Raw genomic sequence first — 24,173 nt, 5'->3', positions numbered from 1 at the left:
TTCCTTTCATAAGATAATGGTGCCCTTTTAAAACCAAATACTGTTCTTACCTGATCACCTTGTAGTCTATAGTGTTCTATGTTGATTGACCCTTAGTTCAGGTGTCAAGTTTTCTAGTAGTTTACTCATTAAGCTCTAATGCTAAAGTAGAGGAGCAGGCTTGGGGCTCATTGAGAAGTATTTTTTGAGTGCTTACTGAGGGTCTATCATTCTCGGGTTGTTTGTGTGTTTGTCTGTTTGTTTTTCTCTGATGGGGGAGGGATTTTTTGGTTTCATTTTTGTTCTTTGGCATGAGTGTGTGCATATGGATGTGGGGGTGTCCCAGAGAGTGAGTAAAGTGTATTTACCTCCATCTGCTATTATTATCTGTGTCTTTTTTCATCAGAAGGGAGTTTTTAGAAACAGAATTTTTGAATTCCAAACAAGTACAATTTGTTACCAGAGCCTTTCATGATAAAGACTGTTTTTCTTGTTAGACAGTTTTGTAGGGTGGTTTCCTACCCATCTTTCCCCCCATGCTGTCTCTCGGGTGATATGAGGATAGTGCTGGTGTTTGGGGTTTTTTGTGTGTGTTTCAAGTGTGTGGCCTTTACAATTAGTCATAATGTTGAGAGTAGGGGACCAGGGAGCAAACCAGAGTCTTCCTGTTTCACACACAGATGAAGGGAGCCTCTGTGACATTTATCTCTTTGTTTTCCTGTGCTCTCATTTTGGGCCCATGTAGTTATGTTTCCATCTTCTGTGTTCCTAATTTCTGCTGAGGTCATGAAATTTGGTGTGATTTCAAAAATATCACTGGAGTGGGCTGTCCCTAGTTTCCCACATGAGCTTTCTCTCACCCACACTCTGTCTTAACTTGAGAGCTTCCTCTGAATGTCCATTTTCACTCACTGAAAAGTCATTGGGTCAGAATCCATTTTCTCAAAGGATGTTGTCCCAGAGGCAAAGGGTTTTTCTTTTTGAACCCTTGGGCAGGGCAGGGCAAACATGCTGCGTGGGTCTGCCTTCTTGCCCATTCTGCCATGGTGCCTGCAACTGAGAGCTTTTCCTGCCTGAGAAATCCTCCCCACTTTATGAAAACATATTCATTTATAGATGAGATTAGCTCTGAAGTGAGGCCAGCGTGCTGCCCAGAGGAAACATCTTGACCTATGAGCCAGGGGTCCCCGGCCAGATAATCTGTAACCAATAAATTCTGGGACCTTCAGGTCCCGTCCCCTGGCCTGGGTGTCTTTCTCATTTGTAAAATGAGTTAGAGGAGTTGATTTATAAGATCCCTTTCTGGTGCATATGACTCTTTTCTTTGGGCACATCACTGGGAGAAAACAGCAGTTCCCAGCTGGGCAGGCAGGAAAGCATGTTTGAGGAATGGCAAGCAGAGGAGTTTTGCCAAATCATAGACTTCCCTGAAGGCAGTGTTGGTGAGTGTCTGAAGGACTGCTATAGAGCTTGACTGTAGAGGTTCCTAACCCACTGTAAGGAGTGTTACTTCACTCAGGAGTCAGAGGGGGCCAGTGAAGATATTTGAAGAAGAATGTAATAACCTCACAGTTGAACTCAGCAAAGGTATGCTGCATGTGTAAGTGCATGTGTGTGCACCTGTGCATGTGTGTGCCCATGTTGGAGCACCAACAAACTCCCCAGAGGGGCCCCAGTCAGGAATTTGTCATTAGAGTTCAAGAAAGAATTTGGAAGTGGAGATGAAGATTTGAGTGTTCCCAAGCAACACTGGAACCATGAGAACCAGTATGATCTTCTATGTAAAAACAGTAGGGAATAGAGTGGTGATGGCTTAGGAGGAAATCTAGGGGCAACCAGAGTAGGAAGAGGCAGCAGGAAGAGTATTGTCAAGGAGATAGGAGGACATCCTAGAGAGTCACTTCAAGGGCACCCCCAGAACATGATAGCATTCCCAGAGTGGGCAGTAGTGCAAAGTGCTATATAAGGTTGAAGCCTGAGAAAAGGGGGTTGGAATCCTCCTCACCATTAATTTCAAGAGGGCTACTTTCATGTTGGGTAGGGTCAAGAACTTGATTGTCAGCAGCCCCCAAAAGAGTGGTGACAGAATAGAGTGTGTGGCTGTAAAAGAAGAAACTAGAAGAGTAGCTTGGCAAGGGGTTGGGGGGAGCCAACAATCTCAGGTGATGATTGACCGTTGTTGGGTTGAGCATACACCTGAGGTCAGGAAGAAACCTCAGAGAATGAAAGTTTACAGATGATGAAGCTGAATAGGGTTGGGAGCAGAGCAGGCTCCCCCCAGCACAGGGAGGATTCATCTTAGGGGAAAAAAAGGGAATGCATGTCAGAGAGTTCAAGGCTAAGAGGTGAGAATTGGAGTGTCACATCTGCTGGCCTTCATTTTTGAACATTGGTGGTTGGGAAACACCAATGCTGGCCTTCATTTTTGAACATTGGTGGTTGGGTTCTCTGATAGGAAAGCAAACATGGAGCCCAGAGAGCCAGAAAGAGTGTGAAAGGGGGTCGAAGCAGTATGTGTGGACTTGGCACCTGTGATCTCCACCACCTTTGTTTACTTTTCAAAACAAAGGCAGTATGGGGGCTCCATAACCCTGGAGTGATCTGAACTGGTCTACACAGGTAGAAGCTCTGACTCTCACATGGGTGGGAGCCCTCACCAGCCTTTTCTCAGAGAGCTTATGGTGGGTCTGTGTGTGTCCCCATTTTCTCACAGTGGAGGTAAATCATTTCCAAAGAAAATGATAGTGTGATTCTTAAGAGCCAACTGAGTAGTGTGATTTTTCAAGTCTTGACTTGTCTGGGTACAGACCCAAACCTCTCTTTTTCTACTTGTCATTAAGTTTTTCCTTACAAGTTATGTATGGTAATTTCAAGGTTCTTAATTATCAAGGCAGTAGTTGGGAGGTTTCCATTTTCTGATTCAAGTCTGTGCCAGTTTCTTTGCTTTTAGCTAAGTAACAAGTTTTCTTGAAAGAGAAAATGTCCATAGTGCTTTAACTATTAAATAACTAGGACACCCAGAAATAGGCCACATTCAATGTCAGACCCCAGACCACTGAATTCAGGGATAGATCTTGAAAATATCAACCTCACCCTGGGGTCCTTTTCTCATTTCAGTCACTAAATCTGAGTTTGATACGATAGAGTATTAATCAGGAATCTTTTGGTTAACAGTAATGGAAGCTGAAATTTATTTTCTCTAAATAGTTTAGCATTAAAATTAAAAGAAAATAAAAAATGTATGGGAGTTCCCGTCATGGCTAAGCGGGTAACGAATCTGACTGGCATCCCTGAGGATGCAGGTTCAATCCCCAGCCTTGCATAGTGGGTTAAGGATCCGGTGTTGCCGTGAGCTGTCATATAGGTCACAGACTCGGCTCAGATCCTGCGGTGCTGTGGCTGTGGTGTAGACCGGCAGCTACAGTTCTGATTTAACCCCTAGCCTGGGAACCTCCATATGCCTCAGGTGCAGCCCTAATTAAAAAAAAAAAAATGTATGGATACGGGTCCATGTAATTGAGGATACACAGAGGTGGATTGGCTTCAAGCATGGCTGGATCCAGGGGCTTAAACAGTGTTGTCAGGATTCTCTTTCCAACTCTTAAAGCTGGTTCCCTCTCTTTTTGGCTCCATCATCACTGGGAGCCTCAAATCTACATCTTTAGAACTCAGAGTCCCAAAGAACGAGAGCCCTCTTCCTTCTGGTTTCTGTATACTAATCTCAGAGAAGCCCCTGGCATGTCCCCATCTCTGAGACGGTCACCATGGCCTGAGAAATAAAGGACTCAGGCCAGCCTAAGTCCCTAGTGCACCTGGTATCTCTCCAAAAGGAAGCTTAAGAGGAAGAGGAAAGGAATGCTAAGTGAGCGACACCCACAGAGGTCTTCTCTAAATAGCGTCACCCCCAATCTGAACAGTAGACAGAAAGATTGAGCTCTTCCAGTCTATGGTTATTTTAGAAAGACTCTCACAGTTTACTGTTTGTTATTGCTAATGTTCGTCCTGCTCTTCCCTGGGTTGACATCCAGGTGAGAGCAGCAAAGGCTCTCCCAGGGTTTGACTCCACCGAGGGCTGTAAGGTGACTTCAGGAGGAACACACATAATTTCCTGTGCTGGTTTCAAGTCATCTCTTCTTCTAGGGTCTCTCCATCGCCTTGGATTGCTTCCAGCAAAACGGGTTTGATTCAGCAATCATCTGGTTTCAGTCAGGCCAGAAAGTAATAAACCACGAGAAAAGCTCTGGGCACTCTGGTCACAACTGAAAGTAGGAAGTGACAGAGATGTGTGAAGTTAAGATGTGTAAAAAGGGTGATGTCGAGAGAGACTGAGAGAGAGGGATGAAGGATGCCCAGCTGCAAGTTGATGGGCACATGCTGTCATAACCAGGAGCCTTCCTTCATCACAGGGGCCGGCTCCTCACCCCTCCTGACCTGCCTTTCCCACCACGCACAGGCCTAGGTGCTTCCTGTGCTACCCTGTTACTACAGAGCCTTCTCAGAAGCCTGTTTAATAAGATGCCATTTCCCCCATCTTCTCTCCACCACACCTACAGGCTATATCTTGGTATAAATCTCTGTGATAACATAAACAAGAATAATGCTGAAATTAGACAGTTGTCCAATTAAAGTGATATTTTGCCACTATTTTTACACCATGATATGACTAGCTCCTCTCCTAGCTGGTATAGTGCCAATCTGCTCAGCACATCAAAAGTCCCCTAGATCGATAGATCTTTCTACAAAGTGTGGTTGAAAATAGATCCAGTAAAGCCAAGAGAAATAAGCTTTATTTAATTCATAAATGAAGGCTTTGTTTTATTATCTCATATATCTGAGGGAAACCTGTTAATGTCAGTTAATAGGACGGTATCAGCATTGCAATCTAGCTCAGAGAAGCTGTACTCATGACTGTCCCTTCTCTTCATGACTTATGACACAAATGTTTGCAATTTCCAAGTGACAGTTAGATACCACAGCAAAGCCACAGGTACTAAAACTGTTAGGTCTTGGTTTTCAAAATATATGGAAAACTCACTGAAAGACTGTAGAATTTCTGATAGTAATGCCTCCATTCTATATTGTATTCACTCTTTAGTACTTTGTCAGTGCTCTTGTTGTAAAAATGAATCTCTTCTTTAACATCTTCCTTCTGGACAGGCATTGAGGTTTAAGGTATATTTCTTTAGTTTCTCTCCTTTTTTTTTTTTTTTTTTAGGGCCACACCCATGGCATATGGAAGCCCCCAGCTAGGGGTCCAATCAGGGCTACAGCTGCCAGCCTACACCACAGCCACAACAACATGGGATTCCAGCCATGTCTGCCACCTAGACCACAGCTCATGGCAATGCCGGATACCCAACCCACTGAGCAAGGCCAAGGACTGAACCTGCGTAGATGCTAGTCAGATTTATTTCTGCTGTGCCACAACGGGAACTCCAGGTATATTTCTTTTGGTCTTCCTAAGGATATTCCAAAGTGGACATCAATAATATTATAATTTTATAGGTGAAAATACAGAGGCCCAGAGGTGCTAAGGGTCTTACTAAAGTCACACAGCAAGTAAAGTATGGTCCAGGGGCTCCCCTCTGGTCTGGTACTCACTCCAGCCCTCCAGCGCTGTGTCTTTGGCAGGTGAACCCATCCTCTTGTGGTTCTGTGATTTACCCTGTTTTCCCATCATTCTTTCACTGCTGCCCTCAGGCAAACCAGACCCACCTTTCCTTTGCTTCATGTAGCTGTGTTGCATTGAAGGAGACAGAAAGCAAGGATGTCTTTCCACGTCATTGTTAGTCTTCCTGACACCTCTGCATCCCTGTTGCCCTGAGCCAGTCTGGCACGGTGAGGCTCTCCTCCTTATCGTGGATGGCCAGCAGGCTGCCACATGGTGCATTAATTGTGGGTTTAGGGCATGTGTGGGAAGATTCAGGAGGCTATACAAACAAGGAATGAAGTGCTCCAACACACCATCAATCCTGGCTTTGTTTCCTATCTGAGAAATGTATTGGTGGTAAATTTGCTTTTATAGTAAGAAGAAACCAAAACCCTTGAGTTTTGTGAAAACTGTTTCAATGCAGTTCTAACGATGCTCAGAAACTGGACATGCTTTGAAGGAATGGGAAGAAGTGAGAGTAGTGTTACCAAACTAAACTAGGTTCTACTCACCCGACTCGCGGCAAAGCCAATTTACTGATGTCGGGATGTGGTGAAGAAAAGGGCCACGCAAGGACGACAGGCAGCTCATGCTCAAAAGATACAGACTCTCTGATAGCTTTTAGGTACAGGCTTTTAAAGGTAAGGTTAGGGGTGTGGGTCACAGGGCAACTGATTAGCTCATGCACAGTTCTCCGGTTGGTTGGTGGTGAGTTAACGGGAGTGATGTTTTGGGAATCTCCATCACCAGCCTTCTAGTTACACCTCAGCTATGTGCTGCTGGTCACCTTACAGTTAACTTCCTTCACCTGGTGGGGGTTTTTCATGTCTGCAAAACAGCTTGAGGATATGGCTCAGGATTTTATCTATAGCCCTTGAGGAGAAACTAAAAGTCCTTGACTTTGTTTTATGGGTAAGCAATTATTATTTTGTCTTGTTGGACTGTTTTCCTTCATTTTTGTATTGTTTTTCCTTCTCTGATTAAATTTGCCCTTTGGAACTCCGGGAAGACCTAGGAAGCTAAAGCTTTTTTAGAAATAAGAGGCAGGGGATGTGGGTGTGGGGGGACATCTGTCGCCAGGAAAGCCTCACAAGGGTCTTGCTCAGTTTCAATGGGACTGGAATTCAATTCTGAGATTCTTTGAGAGGCTATAATGGAGTTAATTTATATTTATATTTTCATTAACTTAAAAAAATACATAGCCATCACCCATCTGTCTATTCCATCCCAGTCCCTACTACATTTATTCTCTGGAGCCTGGGCCCTTGGTGCTGATGTGTTTTGTGCTCTGTTACTTTGATCAGCTTGCCTGGGCCCAATGGCAGGGACCCCGGAACCTGAAGGTGCTGACAAAGATGACCTGTTGCTGCTGAGTGAAATCTTCAATGCATCCTCCCTGGAAGAGGGCGAGTTCAGCCAAGAGTGGGCTGCTGTGTTTGGAGACGGTCGGCTGAAGGAGGCAGCGCCTACTGTGGCCCCAGGAGAGCCAGACCCCAAGCCCCAGACAGGTTCAGGATTCCTTCCTTCACAGCTTTTAGATCAAAATATGAAAGATTTACAGGCCTCACTGCAAGGTATGTACTACAAGGATTGGAATGAGCGTTTTGTGTGTGTTTCTTCTTCTTTTTAACCCAAAGGCCTATTTTTCTTTGTCTTCAGGTGTGTGTTTTCTGATTTTTATTTTATATCCAGTATTTTTTGGTTGTTTAGGGATTTATTGTATTTTTTTTTTAATCCAGTGACTCTTTAGCTGAAATCTCAGAATTACATTCCAGCTTTAAGTTGTGCGTCAGGGGTTTCAAACTTACTCCCTTTCATAATTTTCTCCCCATGTTAATATTTCCTGTTAATCAAAGGCTAGAGCGGTGGTTCTCAGCATTTTTTTTTTTTTTTGGTCTTTTTAGTGCCATACCCATGGACATATATGAAGTTCCCAGGCGAGGGGTCGAATCCCAGGCTAGCTGCCAGCCTACGCCACAGCCATAGCAATGTGGGAATCTGAGCCATGTCTGCAACATACACCACAGCTCACAGCAATGCTGGATCCTTAACCCACTGAGCAAGGCCAGAGATCAAACCCACATCCTCATGGATACTAGTCAGGTTCATTACTGCTAAGCCACGACAGGAACTCTTCAACTTTATTGTCTTACTTTGCTTTTAGATTTTTTCGTGGCACACTGAGGGATCAGACTGCCTTGATGGCCATGGCCTGTGGGCTTGTCCGTCACCCTAGCTGATTTCTCCTGTATACTCCTGAGGCAATATTCTCCACGTTCCCATAGACATGGAGCTTTCTGGGTGCTTTCCCCTCCTCATCCTGGCCCACCGTTACCCTGGTATGCCCTCAGCTCAGCTGTCCCTGCTCTGCCAAAACTCATGGTCCCACAGTCCCCCTAAGCCTAGCCACAGCAAAAATAGAGTTTCCACACTGATCAAAAGTGATTGGCAACCTTTTACCTCAGGTTCCAGGTACGCCGAAGCTTGCCAGCAGCCCACGTGCTGGTTAAGAATTGCTGACATGGGGAGTGCACTGATTTAGAGCGCAAAAACTAACACTCAGGTTGAAATTTAAAAATTTAAGTTTGAGTTTCTAAACAGACAGACCTTGGGAAGGAAACTATTTTCTAAGTGTTTCAACACTTTTTTCCCCTCCTTTCATGTTGCTTTAATTTTAAGACCAGAATTACTCTTAAGAAATTCTCAAATTGCTCTGGTTTTTCCATAAATTTAGGCTATCTCCTTAGTAAACAATGTGTTTATCTGGTACTTAAAGCTGAGAACAAACGGCAGAGCTGGAATGATTAAGTAATTATGGGCTATTAACCAAAAAAAAACTCAGGTCTTTCTCTGGAGATGAGATTACAGACACAGCAAGAGTTGGTGGGTAAGGTCAAAGGAAAAGTCTTCCCTCTTTTTGATGAAATGCATGATTCCTTTCATCTTTCTCTTTGAGTCTTACTTTGCAGCCCACTGGTTTATTCTCAGTAATAGAGCTAGAGGTAGGAGGGATAAATACAGTCCAAAATGACTTCTCCGCCCCAAGTTTCACCCCAAGTTTCACCACCTCTTTGCTAGAACCCCATGTGAGTAATGCTGCCAAAGACTTGGTTTCACCTGTGGTGGAGGCGCTAACAAGGCGTGGGAGAGGCTGGAGGCAGAGGCTGGAGCTCCAGGCTGCTGGCAATTCTCCAGCTGTGTTATAGGCTGAAGCCCCATCAGCCCCAGCTTTGGAGATACCAGGGCCCCTGCTGCCACTCAGCTGGGGTGGCTGAGTGTCACTCTCTTGTGAGGGCCCCAGGCTGACACTGAAAAGCCAGAGCTTCATGCCCCTCTTCCTGAGCAGTGGAGCAAGAAGATCTCAGCCCAGGGCCCTGGCGCCTTTCTCAGAACTCCACCTCTGAGCTAGGACAAGAGCAGGGGCAGTGGGCTTTGTGCTTCAGCCTTGCCCCATGGCCAGGAGAAAGGCACACATCACACTTGGGTCTGCAGAGGGAGGCATTCTGAAAAGGAGAGATGCAGACTCTCACTATGGAAAGAGAAAGAGATACTTCAAAGGGAGTCCATTCATTTCTCAGGCAAACAGATTCTCACTGGAGGTTGCCACCTTAGTAGCACTAGAGCAAGTTTCTCATCAGCCCACAAATTTTTAGATGCCAGGCCCTGGGGCTTCATCTGAGAACAAAACAGACAAGGCTTTTCTGCCTTCCTGGAACGCACATTCTAATGGAGAGGCGATCAAGGAACAGTAAACATGATTTAAAAAAAAAAAAAAAAAAAAAGCAAATCTCATTGTAGGTTACAAAGTGATCAGTGATATGGAGCAAAGGAAAAAGTAGAGCCAGAGATAGAGAGTGTGCTGGGGGAATGGCAGGGTAGGTCAGGCTGCTGCACTAAAATGGGATCCTTACTGAGATGAGGTCTGAGGGAAGACGTGCCTGGTGTGGTTGAGGGTCTGCAGAAAGAGCACATAGGTTGGGAGGAAGAAGGAGAGGCACTCAGAGAGGAGACAGGCTGGGCCACCCAGGGCCTCATATCCTTTGGAGGAACTTGGAAATCATCACAGCATCTTGGCCCAAGGATGAACATGCTCTGATTTAGCATTTGAAAGGACCATTCTCGTTGCTAAAAGTTTTCTTTCTTCTGCTGGAGTTCTACCAAGATCAATGTTAAAGTTGTTTGGTCACCTCTGAGTTCCCCTGTTTCCTTTGCATGCCAGCAGCCACAAATCGAATGTCTGTGGAACTCAAAATGATGCAGGGGAAGGGGGGGGGAGTGGAACCTTGTGTTCAAACGAGGAAGCCCATTCAGCTTCTATACATCTACAGGTTCCCCAAAACTCCACCCTAGTGCTGTTCTCTGATTCAAGGAACCTTCAAAGCATATGTACTAGTAAAGAGTGGGCTCCCTGCTTCAATCATTGATTATGTGATCCAGTTATAACCACAATGTATGCTTTTGTCAGGACTCCCCCACCCCCACCCCAAACTCCCTAAAAAAAGAGGAAAAGATGGATGTTGGCTATAGATTTTTTTTCCCATTACATCCGTGATCTAGAAAAATCTATGCACAAGAATTGCAAAAGCATCTAAATCAGTATTAAACTTGTGACACCTCTTACTGAAACTTCTTTCCCTGATTACCCAGATCATCTCAAAAATCAAATTAAATAAACCACTGAAGTAAGTAAGTAGTCAAACTAAACATGGAATGGAAAGGCTCATTGGCCTTTTGTCTCAGTGAGACAAACAGTGGTAGGGAGTTCAGAGCCTGGGTTTTATTCTCCAGATGCCCTTCCCCACATGCTCTCTGCAGCAATTGGTCAGGCCACTCAGTTTCTGAGCTTCAGCCTTCTCATCTGTAATACGAGGCATTAGACTCACTAAGTAGTCTCTCAGGAGAGACCTAAGTCATTTGAAGGAGCTTTCCACTTTTCCCCAAGAGTCATCTTCCTATCCCAAGTTAACCTACACTTTAGAGATGCTAAAGTCTTAAAACTTTGGTTCTGTGAATCTGCCCTTTATTGCTGATAAAATAACAAGAACCAGCACTCCTAGGGTACCTGCCAGGGGCCACACACTGCTCTGTGTGCTTTACTTGTGTTAACTCACTTCATCCTTACTACACCCTTCCCAGGCAGGTCCTCACATCATCTCCCTCTCAAAAAAAAACAAAAAAAAAACCTGTATTGAAGCACAGTTGATCTAAAATATGATGTTAATTCCTGCCGTACAGCAAAGTGACTCAGTTATATATACATATATGCTTTTCCATATTCGTTTTTATTATGGTTTATCACAGGACATTAAATAGAGTTCCCTGTGCTGTATCACCTTTGATAGCCCAGGATACAGACATTCCTCTGGTAGGAGGCTGGCTGGATTGTGAGCCGGAGCCACCTGACAGAATCCAGGCCCTTCACTGTACCGTTCCGCTTCCTCTGATCACCACGTCTCTGATGGCAAATGTGATTCCCTGACGGGCTCCCTCAGACCTTGCCTTGGATGCTCCTGGAGGAGAGGACTGATAAGGATTCTTAGCCTGGCCCTGGGCACTCCTGGGCACACACAGGGGCAGGGGTGTCCATGTAGTCATGGAGGAGGAATGTAGGTGTGGGAGGCAGGGTGGTATCAATCCCCAAAATTGGCAGACCTTTCGGAGTAGAACACATGAAATTGAGATCGTCTATAAAATCTTTTCCTGCGCTAGCCATCGCCCCCACACACACTCTAGTGTAGCCTGGCTCAGTCTCACTTCCCTCGTAGCTCTTTGTGAAGTCCAGGCGGAGCTGTATCCTCAGGGCCAGAATGTGAAGAGAACAAAGGGAATGGCTCCAGCCCACAACCACAGGCCCCTCACTGCCTCCCTCCAGCACCTCTTCAGTCTCGTCCCCTCCCTGCCTTTCCTTTCTCCTCTACCTCCTTCCCTCTCCTCTTTGAACTCTGTCCTCACTCTGTTCCCCTTTGCTTGGGGGAATTAGAAAGGAAGAGAGATTTACTAAGAGAACAGTTGCATCTTCCTTCCCCCAACTACTTCAGGCTCTAGGAGAGGAAGACAAAGGAACTCACATTTAGGCTCAAGTTGTACTAAAAAACTTGAAGGAGTTAATTTTAGGGTGGATTTCTGAGAGTTTCTGAAGTTGGCAGCATGATAGGGGCTGGGGGTTTCTGCATCCTACAGTGAAGAGAAAATTGGACCTTCCCAAGGACTCTTAAAGTGAGCAGGAAGGGGGCCAGCCAGAGGGGCTGCCTGAGGTAGAGACCAGGCGAGGCCAGTGGGCTTCGTTAGACATTCTTCCCATTTCCCCATCAACATCCAAAATTTAATTTAGAAACAGACGCTGATACTGAGAAGATAACCATCTGTTCAAAGTAAATGCACCAGAACATCTTTTAATTTAGGATTCTGCAGACCAAAGTTAGGAGTCTTGTTCCAGATTCTCACAAACATAACAGCCCTTTATTCCTTCTGGATAGTCTTTTGTTTTACCAGATTCCAAGGTGCTGTTGCCATCTGGGTGGGTTTCCATTTAAAGCGAATGTAATGTCAAGCTTCGTGTTCTCTTTTGTGATCTTTCCTCGACCAGAGCGTACCTCTTGCTGTTTCTGGCTTAGCCTGGCTCCAGGTAACTGATATTTCTGGGACTCAAATGGCATCCTGTGAAGGAAAAGACTGTGGGCTACACTTAAAGACAGTCTGAACACAGTGGGTGAGCCAGTGGAATCATTTATTCCATCAAAGCAGCAGCTGAGGCACATCCCGAGGTTTTGGCTATGGAGAATTTAAGTGCCTCTGTTAGTTCATGGAAGGAAGCTTGGTGGCCATCTGCTCCACCCTCATTTCACAAATGAGGAAATCCAGGGACCTCGGAAAGGACTTGTGACTTGCCAAGTCATGGTTTTATCCACCATTCGCATTAAGGTCTAAACTCCTCAGGTGGCTTAGAAGGTCCTTTAGTGTCTGACCCTGGACTTATCACTGTCCGTACCTCCCACGCCTTTACTTAGCATGACTTAATGATGTCATTCTTTTAGGGAACCATGTATTGTGTTTCTAAGTTGGACTCCAGTGAACCTGATTCTTCCCACCCTTGGGCCTTGGCACATGCCGCTCCCTCACCTCAGAGCACTCCACCCATCTCCATGCTTGCTATGTTCATCTACTTGGCTACTTTCTCATCCATCAGATTCTCACTTTTCTTTTTCTTTTTGGGCCACACCCACAGCACACAGAAGTTCCTGGGCCAGGGGTCGAACCTGTACCACAGCAGTGATGATGCCAAAACCTTAACCACTAGGCTACCAGGGAACTCCCCAGGTTCTCAGTTTCATCTAGAGATTCCCCCAGCAGTCAGTGTTCCCTTTACACCCAGGACTTTATCATTCTTCTCGTTTCACCCCATTGTAAGATTGACTTAATTTTCTGTCTGCTTTAGGTTGTCATGGGCAGGGCCTGTGTTTGTGTTGCTCACCATCATATTTCCAGAACACAGCTCAGTGCCTGGAATAGAATGGCTGTTCAAAAAAGACACCTGGTGGATGGGTGGGTGGGTGGGTGGGTGAATGGATGGATGGATGGATGAATGGCAAGAACAAAGAGAAAGATAAACTGACACTGAATCACTAGATTAAGAGAAAATAATCCTAAAACAATCTCAGTGTCTGCTGAGTTATACAGAAATCCAGGCTCAGCTTAGATTGATTGAGGGCCCTGTGCTCCCTGATTTCAGTTACAACATCCCATTTTATCCATACAACAACCTAATGAGGCAGGAATTTTCATCCACCCTTTGCAGGCATGGAAACTGGGGCTCTGAGAAGGTGTGGTTGGCAGGCTGGTGCTTGGCCACCGTGCCATGGTCTTCCCACTTTCCCCTTCCCAGAGCGCCCTGGGCTGTGGTCATCAACCCAGCCTGGGCCTGGGCTCTCCCAGTTAGTGCAACTACACTCATGGTAAAGTGCTACTCTGGGTGGTGTTATTTTGGCTTCACTTGCTGCTCTAGCTGGCCAGTGTTATTTCTGGCTGATTTATATTTTCCCTTATGTAAGTAAAGGGGGCAGGATTGCTCCAATAAAATTTTATATGACTTTCCTGCAAACGGGTAGCACAGTTGACGTATCAAAGGAGCCGAGAGCTAGGATCCTCATCGTGCTCCCAGAGCTCTCTGCCTCTCCTGCCCTCAGCCTGCACCACCCATCTCCTGACACAATTTCTCTGAGATGGGGAGACATCTTTCCAGCCACACCTTTCTGTTAAAAATGCCCAAGCCAGCTAACACCAACTAGAGAACACTTGGTGGCAATTATAGGAATATTAGCAACAGTAAATTCTCTTTATTTTTTTACTGAAGTATAGTTGATTTACAATGTTGTGTTAACTTCTGCTGTACAAAAGTGATTCAGTTATACCTATATATATACTCATTTTTTAAATATATTGTTATGGTTTATCATAGGACATTAAATATAGTTCTCTTTGCTGTACAGTGGGAGATTGTTGTTTATCCTCCTGGTATAATAGTTTACAACTGCTAACCCCAAACCTCCCAGTCCATCCCTCCCCCAATCCCCTCCCCCTTAGCAACCACAAGTCTGTTCTCCTTGCCTGTGAGTCTGCCTCTGTTTCATAAAGAGTTTGTGCCCCATTTTATATTCCACATATAAGTGATATCATATGATATTTGATTTCTCTTTCTGACTGACTTAGTATGAGACTCTTTAGTGGCATCCATGTTGCTATGAATGATATTTCATTCTTTTCCATGGCTGAGTTGTATTCCATGGAAAAGAATGATACATTGTCTATGTGTATCACACCTTCTTTATCTGCTCATAGTAAGCTCCCTTAAATAGCATTTTTTTTCTGACAGAAGCCAAGACAGAAATCTGGCTTGGCAATTACATCTGCAGTAACCCTTGTTGCAGCCTTCCTCTTAATAGTTCTCACAGTGATATGAGTGAGAGTTACATTGCAGTTCAGCTAGGCATTTGCTTTCAAAAAGAACCATATATTGCTAGTGTCACAGCCGTACCATTTTCTCCCTTCATACACATATAGTGGGATTGTTAGACTTATGCTTAATAGCTGTTCTGAGGCGAGATTGTGACTCAGCAAACTGGCTCTTGTTCTGGCTTCACATTATGGGATGAGAGAATATCGATACCCTGTGTCTTCGTGAAACTCTGAGGTATACTTTCCCCATCATCTTAGTCACCAAAGAGGGGATGTCTTTTCACGTATCCTCCTCCATGTCCTCTGCTGCAGAGAAGCCCCCACATCCATAGCTTATAGGTGTCACCTGTATGATTCATGAGTGTTTAGGTGAGCAATATTCAGAAATCCATAGTTCCAAAGGAATCCAATTAGAAAACATTGATCGTAAAGGAATCTGCCATTGTAATCCTTTAAACGATAGGCTTATGATATGATTTGTATTTCTGGTATTTTAAAAATATGACTTGATATATACAGATATTTTATTAATTTACAACTGTTCAGGAACATGCCCATTACATAAACCAAGGGGAGCTTCCTTTCGACATGTGCATTTATTCCTACCTCCTTAGGAATGTGTTCCATTTTATGCTTGGAAAAAGACAGTGCTTGGAACCTGCCTTTTTTCCAGCATTCTCTGCAGCCATTTTAAAAAATAAGTGTTGTGCATATATTTGAAATGGGATGTACTTCTGTGTTGAATTCCCACTGTATCAGACAACAATCGGAGAACAGGGAGGAGGGGCTGGCTTCCATTCCTCTCACCTGCCTTTTCTCTGCGTCAGTTCAGGTTCACTCTGGAAGTATGGGCCGCCCTGAACTCAGAGCTTGATGGGATCAAGGAGCTTAAAGCTGCAGGACCTGGGAAGTAGGGTCCTGGAGGCGGACCCTCTGTTTCCGAGGAGGGCCTCTCTCATTGTTCCTGTTCTGGCCTCACCCAGGATGACCCTGATCCTGACAGAGATGGTGACTGTGGCAGCTCCGTGGGGACCATCTATGGCAGTGATTCCCACACTTACACTTATATGACAGTCGCTGAGGATTTGTTAAAGCAGTTTCCTGGGCTCCACCTCCCAGGGATCCTGATTCAGTGGGTGATGCCCCTGCTGCAGGTGCGGGCAGCACAATTCGAAAGATGGAGGCCAGATGGAGGCCAGACTGCAGGTGTTGATGAAAGATTACTTGGCTCTGCAGAGCCCTGGTGGGTCTTAACACTTGGTGTCCAGGAGAGGATTGTAGGGAAAAAAATAAAATTGACCCAATTGATACACAGCAGAACTGCAATTTTAACTTTCCACTTTTTTATGAGATTTTGGTTTAGAAGGAAAATGCCCATGGGCCAGTTTTCTAGGAACCAGGCAGGTTATGTTATTTCTGGATTTTATTTTATTTTTACTTTTTCATTTTAGCAACACAGGATCCAAGCCACCTCTGTGACCTATACCACAACTCACAGCAACACCAGATCTTTAACCCTTTAAGCAGGGCCAGGGATTGAACCTGGATAGAATCATGGATTCTAGTCAGGTTTTTTTTTTTTACCACTGAGCCACAACAGGAACTCCCAATACTGGTCATTTTAAAAATGCTTTATTAGAGTTCCTGCTGTAGCACCGCAGGTGAAGGATCTGGCATTGTCTCCGCAGTGGTTCAGTTTGCTGCTGAGGAGCAGGTTCCATCCTAGTCCAGCACAGTGGGTTAAGGATATGGCATTGCCAAAGCTATCGCATAGTTCTCAGTTGCAGCTTGGATTTGATCCCTGGCCTGGGAACTTCCACATACTGTGGGTGTGGTCAAAAAAATAAAATAAAATAAATTAAAACTGCCTTATTGAATTGTAATTTACATATCATGAAATTAACCCTTTGTAAGAGAATATTTCAAGGAATTCTGGTAAATTGATACTGTGCAACCATCACCACTGTCTAGTGTTAGAACATTTCTATTTTCCCCCAAAGTTACCTAAAATTCCACTGCTTTTTGTTGTTTGTGAATTATGTTAACAACATGTTCAAGTACTTTTCCAGTGAATAACAATAATTTTAAAACCCTCTATAAGTTTTCATTATTTTAGACCTAATAAACAGGTCACCGGCTACCTGCTTCATCTGTCGTTGGTTAGTCTTCATAGAGAAGTTTGTGTGCTACTTGCCTAAAATGAAATAATTCAAATAATTCAGCATCTACTATGCCAAGTATTGCTTTGCCAACTCTGAAAATAATATAATGCTTCAAACTAAACTCATGATTGAAAAGAGTTCTTCAATAGTTTATCTTAATTTAAACACCCATCATGTACCAGGAAGTACACTCAAGGATGTAGAGACATGGTCCCCACCTTCAAGGGGCTCACAAATCTGGATATAGTATGAATCTATAATTAAGTCCCTTATCACAAGTCTTAGGGTGGCAGAGTAAACAGCATTAAATCTTACCATTTTTGTGGCATGTACTGAGTGGCTGTCTTGCTCCACAAATGGGTTTCACTGGCCTCCCCACCCCCTTGCCCCGCTAAACACTGCCATCCAAATATGATGTCTCATGAGGGCCTTATCAGAGACAAAACCTTTTCTGTACAAAACCCTGTGACCAGAGCATCCCAGTGAAAGGATACCATTGTAACCATTTGGACCTAACAATTATGCATCATCTGAGGGTCTACGTTTCACAGTAAGAATCAACAGTGGACTTAGTCCACAAACACCTACCTGTACCGCATTAGGTATTATGCAGCACATTGAAGAAACAAGTCCCTGTCTCATTGAGAAGACAGGACTTACACATGAAAAATTAAAGCAGACGTGCAAAGAAGCATATGGTAATGCTCCAAATTAAATGAGTCATGCCAAAACATCCAGCACAGACAGTAAATGTTGTGGGGAATGAGGCTTGCTTTCCCCAGAGCAAGACTGCTGCATGCCTCTTAATCATTAGGGGTGGGCAAAGCACAAGGGTTCTTTCAGAATGTTGGGTTATACAAGATAAATGCCATCATAAGGGTACAGCATCAAGTTAAGGGGCAGTGTTCTTTCCCCTCATATATTTGGACTGGACTGTGATTTACTTATCTGCATTAACTAAACTTCTCAGCTTGAATTAGCTATATAGAAAGTAATTGAGCTGGATCATACTGGGAATAGGCAAGACCTGCCATTCACTAGTTCTCTTTCTCCATGTAATGGTGTTCACTTTTTAAGCTGTCCCCACTTGTGACAGAAAAACAAGGCACTTGATTTCCTTGGAACGCTATTGATAATCTTTAGTATGGCTGTGAAATGATGTCACTTGGTAAGAAAAATGGGTATAAAGCTAAAAGCAAAAATGCTTTAACATTAGCAATTTCTCATTTGCTTTTCAAAATGCAATCTTTCCCCTAGTGTTCCATACTTTTGAGTTGGGCATGATTATACATATTATCTCTCCCCTAAAACATGGTCCGGCTGTGAGGAATGTGGGAGAAGGGTCTTTGCCTGCCACCCTTCTCTCTCTCTCTGGAGGCCACCCTAGGTGAGAACTACTCGTGTGCCCCAGCAAATGATGGGGCAGTGTGACTGCTCTTCCCAAGATCTAACGACCTCTGGTTTTGAACATTAGGCTGGTCAGAGAGCAAGGTCAATCCTGCCCCTCCTCCATGGCCAGCACTACAGGCAAGCAGTCCAAGTGGCAGCAGCCCTGCAGTAAAAGGTAATACCGTGTTCCATCCCCTTAAATGACAGTCGCCTACCTTCCTGCTGGCCTAACACTCTTTTCTCTATTTCTTTACTAATTTCCATTTGAGTACCTCAGGTTCAAAATAGGGCCTACAAAGGGCAGAAGAGTTTTGCATGACCCTAGGAACTAACATTCTAACTTTTTTCTGGCTTAATATCCTAAGTCTTAAGTTCCTTTGTCAAATCTAATGAGGATGACTCAAACATCTGTCTTCAGGGAACCAGGTCCTCCCCAAGACTGGGTGACAATAGAAATGGAGGAAAGGTCCCTGAGGTTTGTGATCTTTAGCTGAAATACCATTGCCTCCACTGGACAAGGCCCTGGATTATAGTGCTTTTCAAGAAGAGCCAGGTGTCTTAGCTGTCAAAAGAGGGCCTTTCAAGCTCGTGACATCTGTTCTCTTTTGAGGCAGAACATCTGCCTGATTTCCTCGGTATGTGCACTCTGTCTCCCTACCCATCACCCACTTTCCCTGTGCGGACCACAGGAAGTTAAGGGGGGGTGTCGATCATCAGATTATCGTCAGAAAGCATTCTCTTGATGTTCTTTTAGGTGTTGTACAAATCATTGCACCTGGTTTTTCCTCCCACAGTGGAGGTCTGGGGAATATGAGGATGTCCCCAAAGTACAGTCTCCTGGCATCTCACAGCAGGGCTATGCCCACCCTCAGAGGGTGCCTGGGAAGGAAAGGTGACCATGGAGTGTACTTTCACTGGCGGTGTCTCTAAGAGATCTTGGTATTCTCCGACAGGAAGAGAATGATCCCCTTAGGGGATCAGCCTTGCCCATACATTTTCCTTGTGTGACCTTGTACATGGCTAAAGACAGATGAGTTGCTCTCTTTTTTATATTGTTTCTCCCCACCACAGTATTTCTCTGCTATATTGAGATTGCTAAATTCTCAGTTTCTCCTATCAAAATAAACCAGTGTGCAATTGATGTTACATAGTGATAACTTGCATATTCCCAACTAGTTTGCTGGCAATAGCTTATCTCTGTAAGAGATGTATTATCTCACTATAAAGTAATACATCTACAAAAGACTGGGGGGGGGGGTGGATGGGAAGGAGACCTAGTTGGGGAGTTCCCGACGTGGCTCAGTGGTTAACGAATCTGACTAGGAGCCATGAGGTTTCGGGTTCGATCCCTGGCCTCGCTCAGTGGGTTAAGGATCCAGCGTTGCCATGAGCTGTGGTGTAGGTCACAGACGCAGCTCAGATCCTGCGTTGCTGTGGCTCTGGCATAGGCTGGAAGCTACAGCTCCGATTAGACCCCTAGCCTGGGAACCTCCATGTGCCACAGGAGCAGCCTCAGAAAAGGCAAAAAGACAATAAAAATAAAAATTAAAAGTATAAAGTGGCTGGTACCCAGTCTTAATGTTTAAGTGTCACTTTAGTGAAAAGGTCAAATGCCCTGGGTATGTTGGGATAACCCATCAGTAGTCTCCATCACTCCCTATACCCACCTTTAGCAACTTGTCTTACCAGTACTTTTTGAGACTCTTTTCAACCAGATGGCAAGCACATTCGTAGCCGCCCTCAACTAGAAGGATAACCTGTCAGACATTTTCATCATGCTTTTGATATTCCCACCTGTTGGAGGAAGAAAAAAAAGCAAGGGTCATCCAAGCCAGTGAACTTAGATTCTCATGTGGAATGATTTATATCAAGAAGAACCTCCAGCTTATTTGGAAATCACTTGCATCAGGCGCTCTTTTACAAATGTTCTCCTCATCTGGAAAATAATTTGGCTCTATAATCATGGCACTCAGGAAGTTAGGGCAGGTGGTTTGGTGAAAGAACAGCTGAAGGCAATACTCCACTGAGGCCAGAGGGGGAGGGGCATGGGGGTGATTTGGAGCTCAGGGGAGAAGGGCAGGCATGTCATAGGCCCCCTCCCCCTGATGGGAGAAAGTTAAAGAAGGCAATGACCTTGAGAAGAGGAGCAGTCAGGCCAAAGTGCCACCCCCACTTCTGGACCTGTTGTTTTGAAGACTGAAAAGACAAACCACAGTATTTCTCTTGACCCACCCAGCAGATGTGAATAGATTCTGTGGCTGGACACTGGAAAGCACCTTGCTTCCTAAGCCAATCAGTCTGATTTCTGAGATGTCTGATATTTCCCAGTGGTGGAGTAGTGCAGGATCTGGGGTTTCAGGCAGCTCTGTGGGCTGTGGTCATCCTCTGAGTTGGGGTGCAGGTGGGGTTACCACAAGGGCTCACTGTTCACTGAGCTTTATGAAGACCATGGATTAGAATTGTTGCTCAGCCAACCAACCAACAGGGGGGCATGAAATTCCCTAACATGGTTTAGAGACAAACAGAAACAGAGTTTGTCTGATTGAGCATCCTCCCTCTTCAAGATGTACTGCGACCCACCTGCCTGCAGCCTGGCGGAGGTGGGAGTTTGCAAGGTGGGTGCACTAATGTTTCTTCTTCTCCCCCCAGAGCCTGCCAAGGCCACCTCGGACCTGACTGCCTGGTTCAGCCTCTTTGCTGACCTCGACCCATTATCAAATCCTGATGCTGTTGGGAAAACCGATAAAGAACACGAATTGCTCAATGCATGAGTCTACAGCCTCTAGGAGGGAGCCCACAAACTGCTCTGCATCGACACACCAGGGGGCTCATGGGCATAGGAAGTGATCAGTATGCTGTTTTAATATTTACGTGCCATTTTAATAAAATGAAAGGGTCAAAGGCCCTGTTTATATTGGTATAATTATTTACTCTTATTTGGTATAAAGGTTTTAGTGTATTCTCAACTGGACCTGACAAAACAGGATTGTCTAGGAGCGGTTTCCAGGCTGGCTGCTCTCCTGCCAACAACTGCATCATGGCTGCTGACGTGTCGCTGGGCTACTCTGAGGTCCAAGTTTAAATCTTAAACCTACTTGTGTTAGGTTTAAAATAAGGTGTCCTATAGCCCCAGAGGCAGCAGGAGGCTAAGATGCCACCTCTTGTACCCTCTGCCTCTATCCCCCCTGGCAGGGGGCAGGGAGACCCTCTCTTCCTGCCAAGGCCCCTTTCAGCAGCTCTGGGTGAAGCTCCAGCCAACCAAAGACACTGTCCTGCAGCCCTGCCAGTGTGGCTGCAGTTCCTCCTGGGGCAGAGGGCTAGGCTTGACTGCACTGCACAAACCTTTCTGTGGAAAGCAGCCATATCTGCAGATCCCAGCTCTCCTCTGCTCCTCTCCATGGCTGGAATTCAGAGGCATGTATTTCTGGAGCCCCTTGTGACAGTAACTGTTCTTTTTTTTTTTTTTTTTAATTAAACAAAAGATATTTGAAACGCAAAGTCAAGTTATTAAATGAGTCTGTGGTGGGGACTCAGTGGGGAGGTGCTGCAGGGTGGGGGCTAGAGAGGGGCGGGGTGGAGGAGGATGGGTCCCACCTGTGAGAAGCTGCTGGTGTGAGGTGCAACTCTCAGTGGTGGGGGACCCCCACTGTCTCAGGCTAGGGTGAGAGCACATAAGCGACTTAGATACTCCACATCTGACAGAGTGCCCAGAGCTGGGGCCTCTCATTCCCTCCTGTGTCACCAGTAGTTTACTAAGTGAAGCCTGTGTTCACGGAGTCCCTGAGTGGGGTGGAATCCGTGACTAGCCAGGCATTGGTTCACCAAATTCAGCTGGACCCAGAGGGGTCTGCTGTGCACCTGTGGCCTTAGGTCCCAACTCCTAAAGGGTCTCCCGGGGCCTCCCCAGCAGCAGCCACATGCTCTGTTGGACAGCCTGGGCACTGGAGCATTACCTCCTCTGGGCAGGTAAGACAGGGCTGGGGACTCTGCATGTATTGTGTTCAGGTTGCTCACTTCCCCCAGAGCAGCATGGCTCTCCACATGGCTTCTTCTGTTAGAATCTCATTTAGCATGGAGTTTCCATCGTGGCTCAGTGGTTAACGAATCTGACTAGGAACCATGAGGTTGCCGGTTCAATCCCTGGCCTTGCTCAGTGGGTTAAGGATCCAGCATTGCCATGAGTTGTGGTGTAGGTCGAAGACGCGGCTCGGATCCTGCGTTGCTGTGGCTCTGGCGTAGGCTGGCAGCTACAGCTCCGATTAGAGCCCTAGCCTGGGAACTTCCATATGGCTTGGGAGTGGCCCGAGGAATGGCAAAATAAGACCAAAAAAAAAAAAAAAAAAAGCTCATTTAGCTGATTCCTCAGCCTGGCATTCCTGCTCTTGAGATTAATCTATAGCCCCAGGGCCCCACCTTGCTGCCTCCCCGCCCAGCTCACAGGAGGGCTTCCTGTACCTCTAACACCCACTGTCATCTCTAGGCCTTTGCATTACTGTGCACTCCACCCTGGGTGCTCCGTTTCCTTGCCCTCAGCTGCCATCATGATGCTACTCACCCCTCAGGAGCCTCCTCAGACCCCATTTCCTCTGCAATCTCCTTTGAGAAACTTCCCTCCTCTCTCCCTGACCATCACCCCGGCCACACCCCGCCCCTGCCCCATCCTCTCATCCCCTCCAAAGGCCCATGCTGTATGCACCTGCTTCTACCCCTGGGTGTTGCAACTGCAGAAAACAGTGTCTCTTATTTCCCCAAATCTTGTCTCCCCAGTCATCACTGGAGTCACCTCATAAGTCCTGGATCAGTGATTGCTGAATGGAGCTGCCCCGTGTGGAATGTGGATTGAAGCCTCATAGTTTCCTTCTGGGTCACATTTGCTTGCAACCTTGGAAACCCACAGCTGCCGCCATGTAGACTTGAAGCGGGAAGGCCTGACTTCCCTCTAAGCTGGAGGCCATGGAGCTTGGTCAAAGAGAATGAGGGAGGGCAAGGGGTTCAGGGTTCTCCTGTTGAGTGGATCACTTTAATACTAACTGGTTGCATTTTAAAGTTGATCTGAGGGTCAAGCGGAGAGGACTGTGGTCATTGGACAGGCTTTGCTACAACTTTAAAAAAAAAAAAAAAAGGCATTTTCTCCCTGTATTTTCTTTACATTAAAAAAAAAAAAAAAAACAGATTGAATTCCCTTTCCCACCTTCAGTCCACTTGGCCAGGCTCTTGATCCCTCTTGATAGGTGTGTTTTGATCCAGGCTCACACAAACCCCCCTTTGACCACCTCTCCAGTTTGAGAAGCAGCTGTGGCCTGATTGTTTTAATCGGCCTGGGTGCCAGTCTGGCAGGGGCCTTCCTCCAGGGGCCCTTTGGGGCTGGGCTGTCTCTGACATGAAGACGAAGGTACCCCACCTCTTCATGCCCAGTCTTGCTTCGTCCTCATTTTCGTCTCCTGTCCTGAGGCTGGTCTGAACCCCAGTTGCACTGTAGCTCTCAGGGGCATTAAGAGAGCAACGGCTCCGTGAAAACGACCCTGCCCTTGGAGGTGCAAGCCTCCCTTCCCTGCTCCCCGCGTCCCAGCCAGTATAGAAGGGATATTCACAGTTAAGAGAAGGAGCCAGAAACGTTTCCACTTCCTCCTTTCTTCTTTCCCCAGCTGGCACAGGCTTTAGTGCACTTTATAGATTCATTGCCTTCAAAGTGTAATTTAAGAAACATCAAGTTGATTTTGAGTTCTGGGAGAGTAAAAAAAGCACCCATCAGCTTCAGAATTATAAATGTACTGAGAAAAAAATAGCGCTTATTGTCATAGGTGATTTATGCCCAAGAAAACGTGCTCTGCTCAGAGTTGCCAGTGGGCATGTAGGTGGGGCTCACTGCCTTTGCGCTGTGGCCAGAGCTGACACTGGGTATGGGGCCAGGAGGCTGCCCAGCCATCGGGGTCAAGATAGCGCCCACCAGACCTCTCCTGCCTTCTGCCCTAGTTTCAGCACCAGGGGCCAGCAAACCAAACTCTGTGGCTTCGTCTCTAAGACCCCTCCCTGAGCTGGCC

General features: G+C 45.8%; 1 protein-coding gene across 7 annotated transcripts in view; it reads left to right on the top strand.

Moving 5' to 3' along the window:
* ICA1 (islet cell autoantigen 1) overlaps positions 1-21,052 on the top strand; it is a 149,391-nt gene extending 128,339 nt beyond the window's left edge. For 4 of the 7 annotated variants that reach the window (XM_047752359.1, XM_047752361.1, XM_047752358.1 and 1 more), the window contains exons 13-15: positions 6,934-7,203; positions 18,218-18,307; positions 20,782-21,052. In XM_047752359.1, coding sequence (XP_047608315.1) covers positions 6,934-7,203; positions 18,218-18,307; positions 20,782-20,903 — 482 coding nt within the window. In that variant the 3' untranslated portion in view covers positions 20,904-21,052. The remainder of the gene's footprint in view (positions 1-6,933; positions 7,204-18,217; positions 18,308-20,781) is intronic. The other 3 variants (XM_047752363.1, XM_047752364.1, XM_047752362.1) reach the window with 1 other exon arrangement.
* The last annotated feature ends 3,121 nt before the right edge of the window (positions 21,053-24,173 follow it).

The sequence above is a fragment of the Phacochoerus africanus genome, chromosome 11 (genome assembly GCF_016906955.1).
Source record: "Phacochoerus africanus isolate WHEZ1 chromosome 11, ROS_Pafr_v1, whole genome shotgun sequence".
In the NCBI taxonomy this organism is placed as follows: Eukaryota; Metazoa; Chordata; class Mammalia; order Artiodactyla; family Suidae; genus Phacochoerus; species Phacochoerus africanus.
Note: the sequence above shows the minus strand (reverse complement) of the source record. Positions and strands in the feature narration are given on the sequence as shown.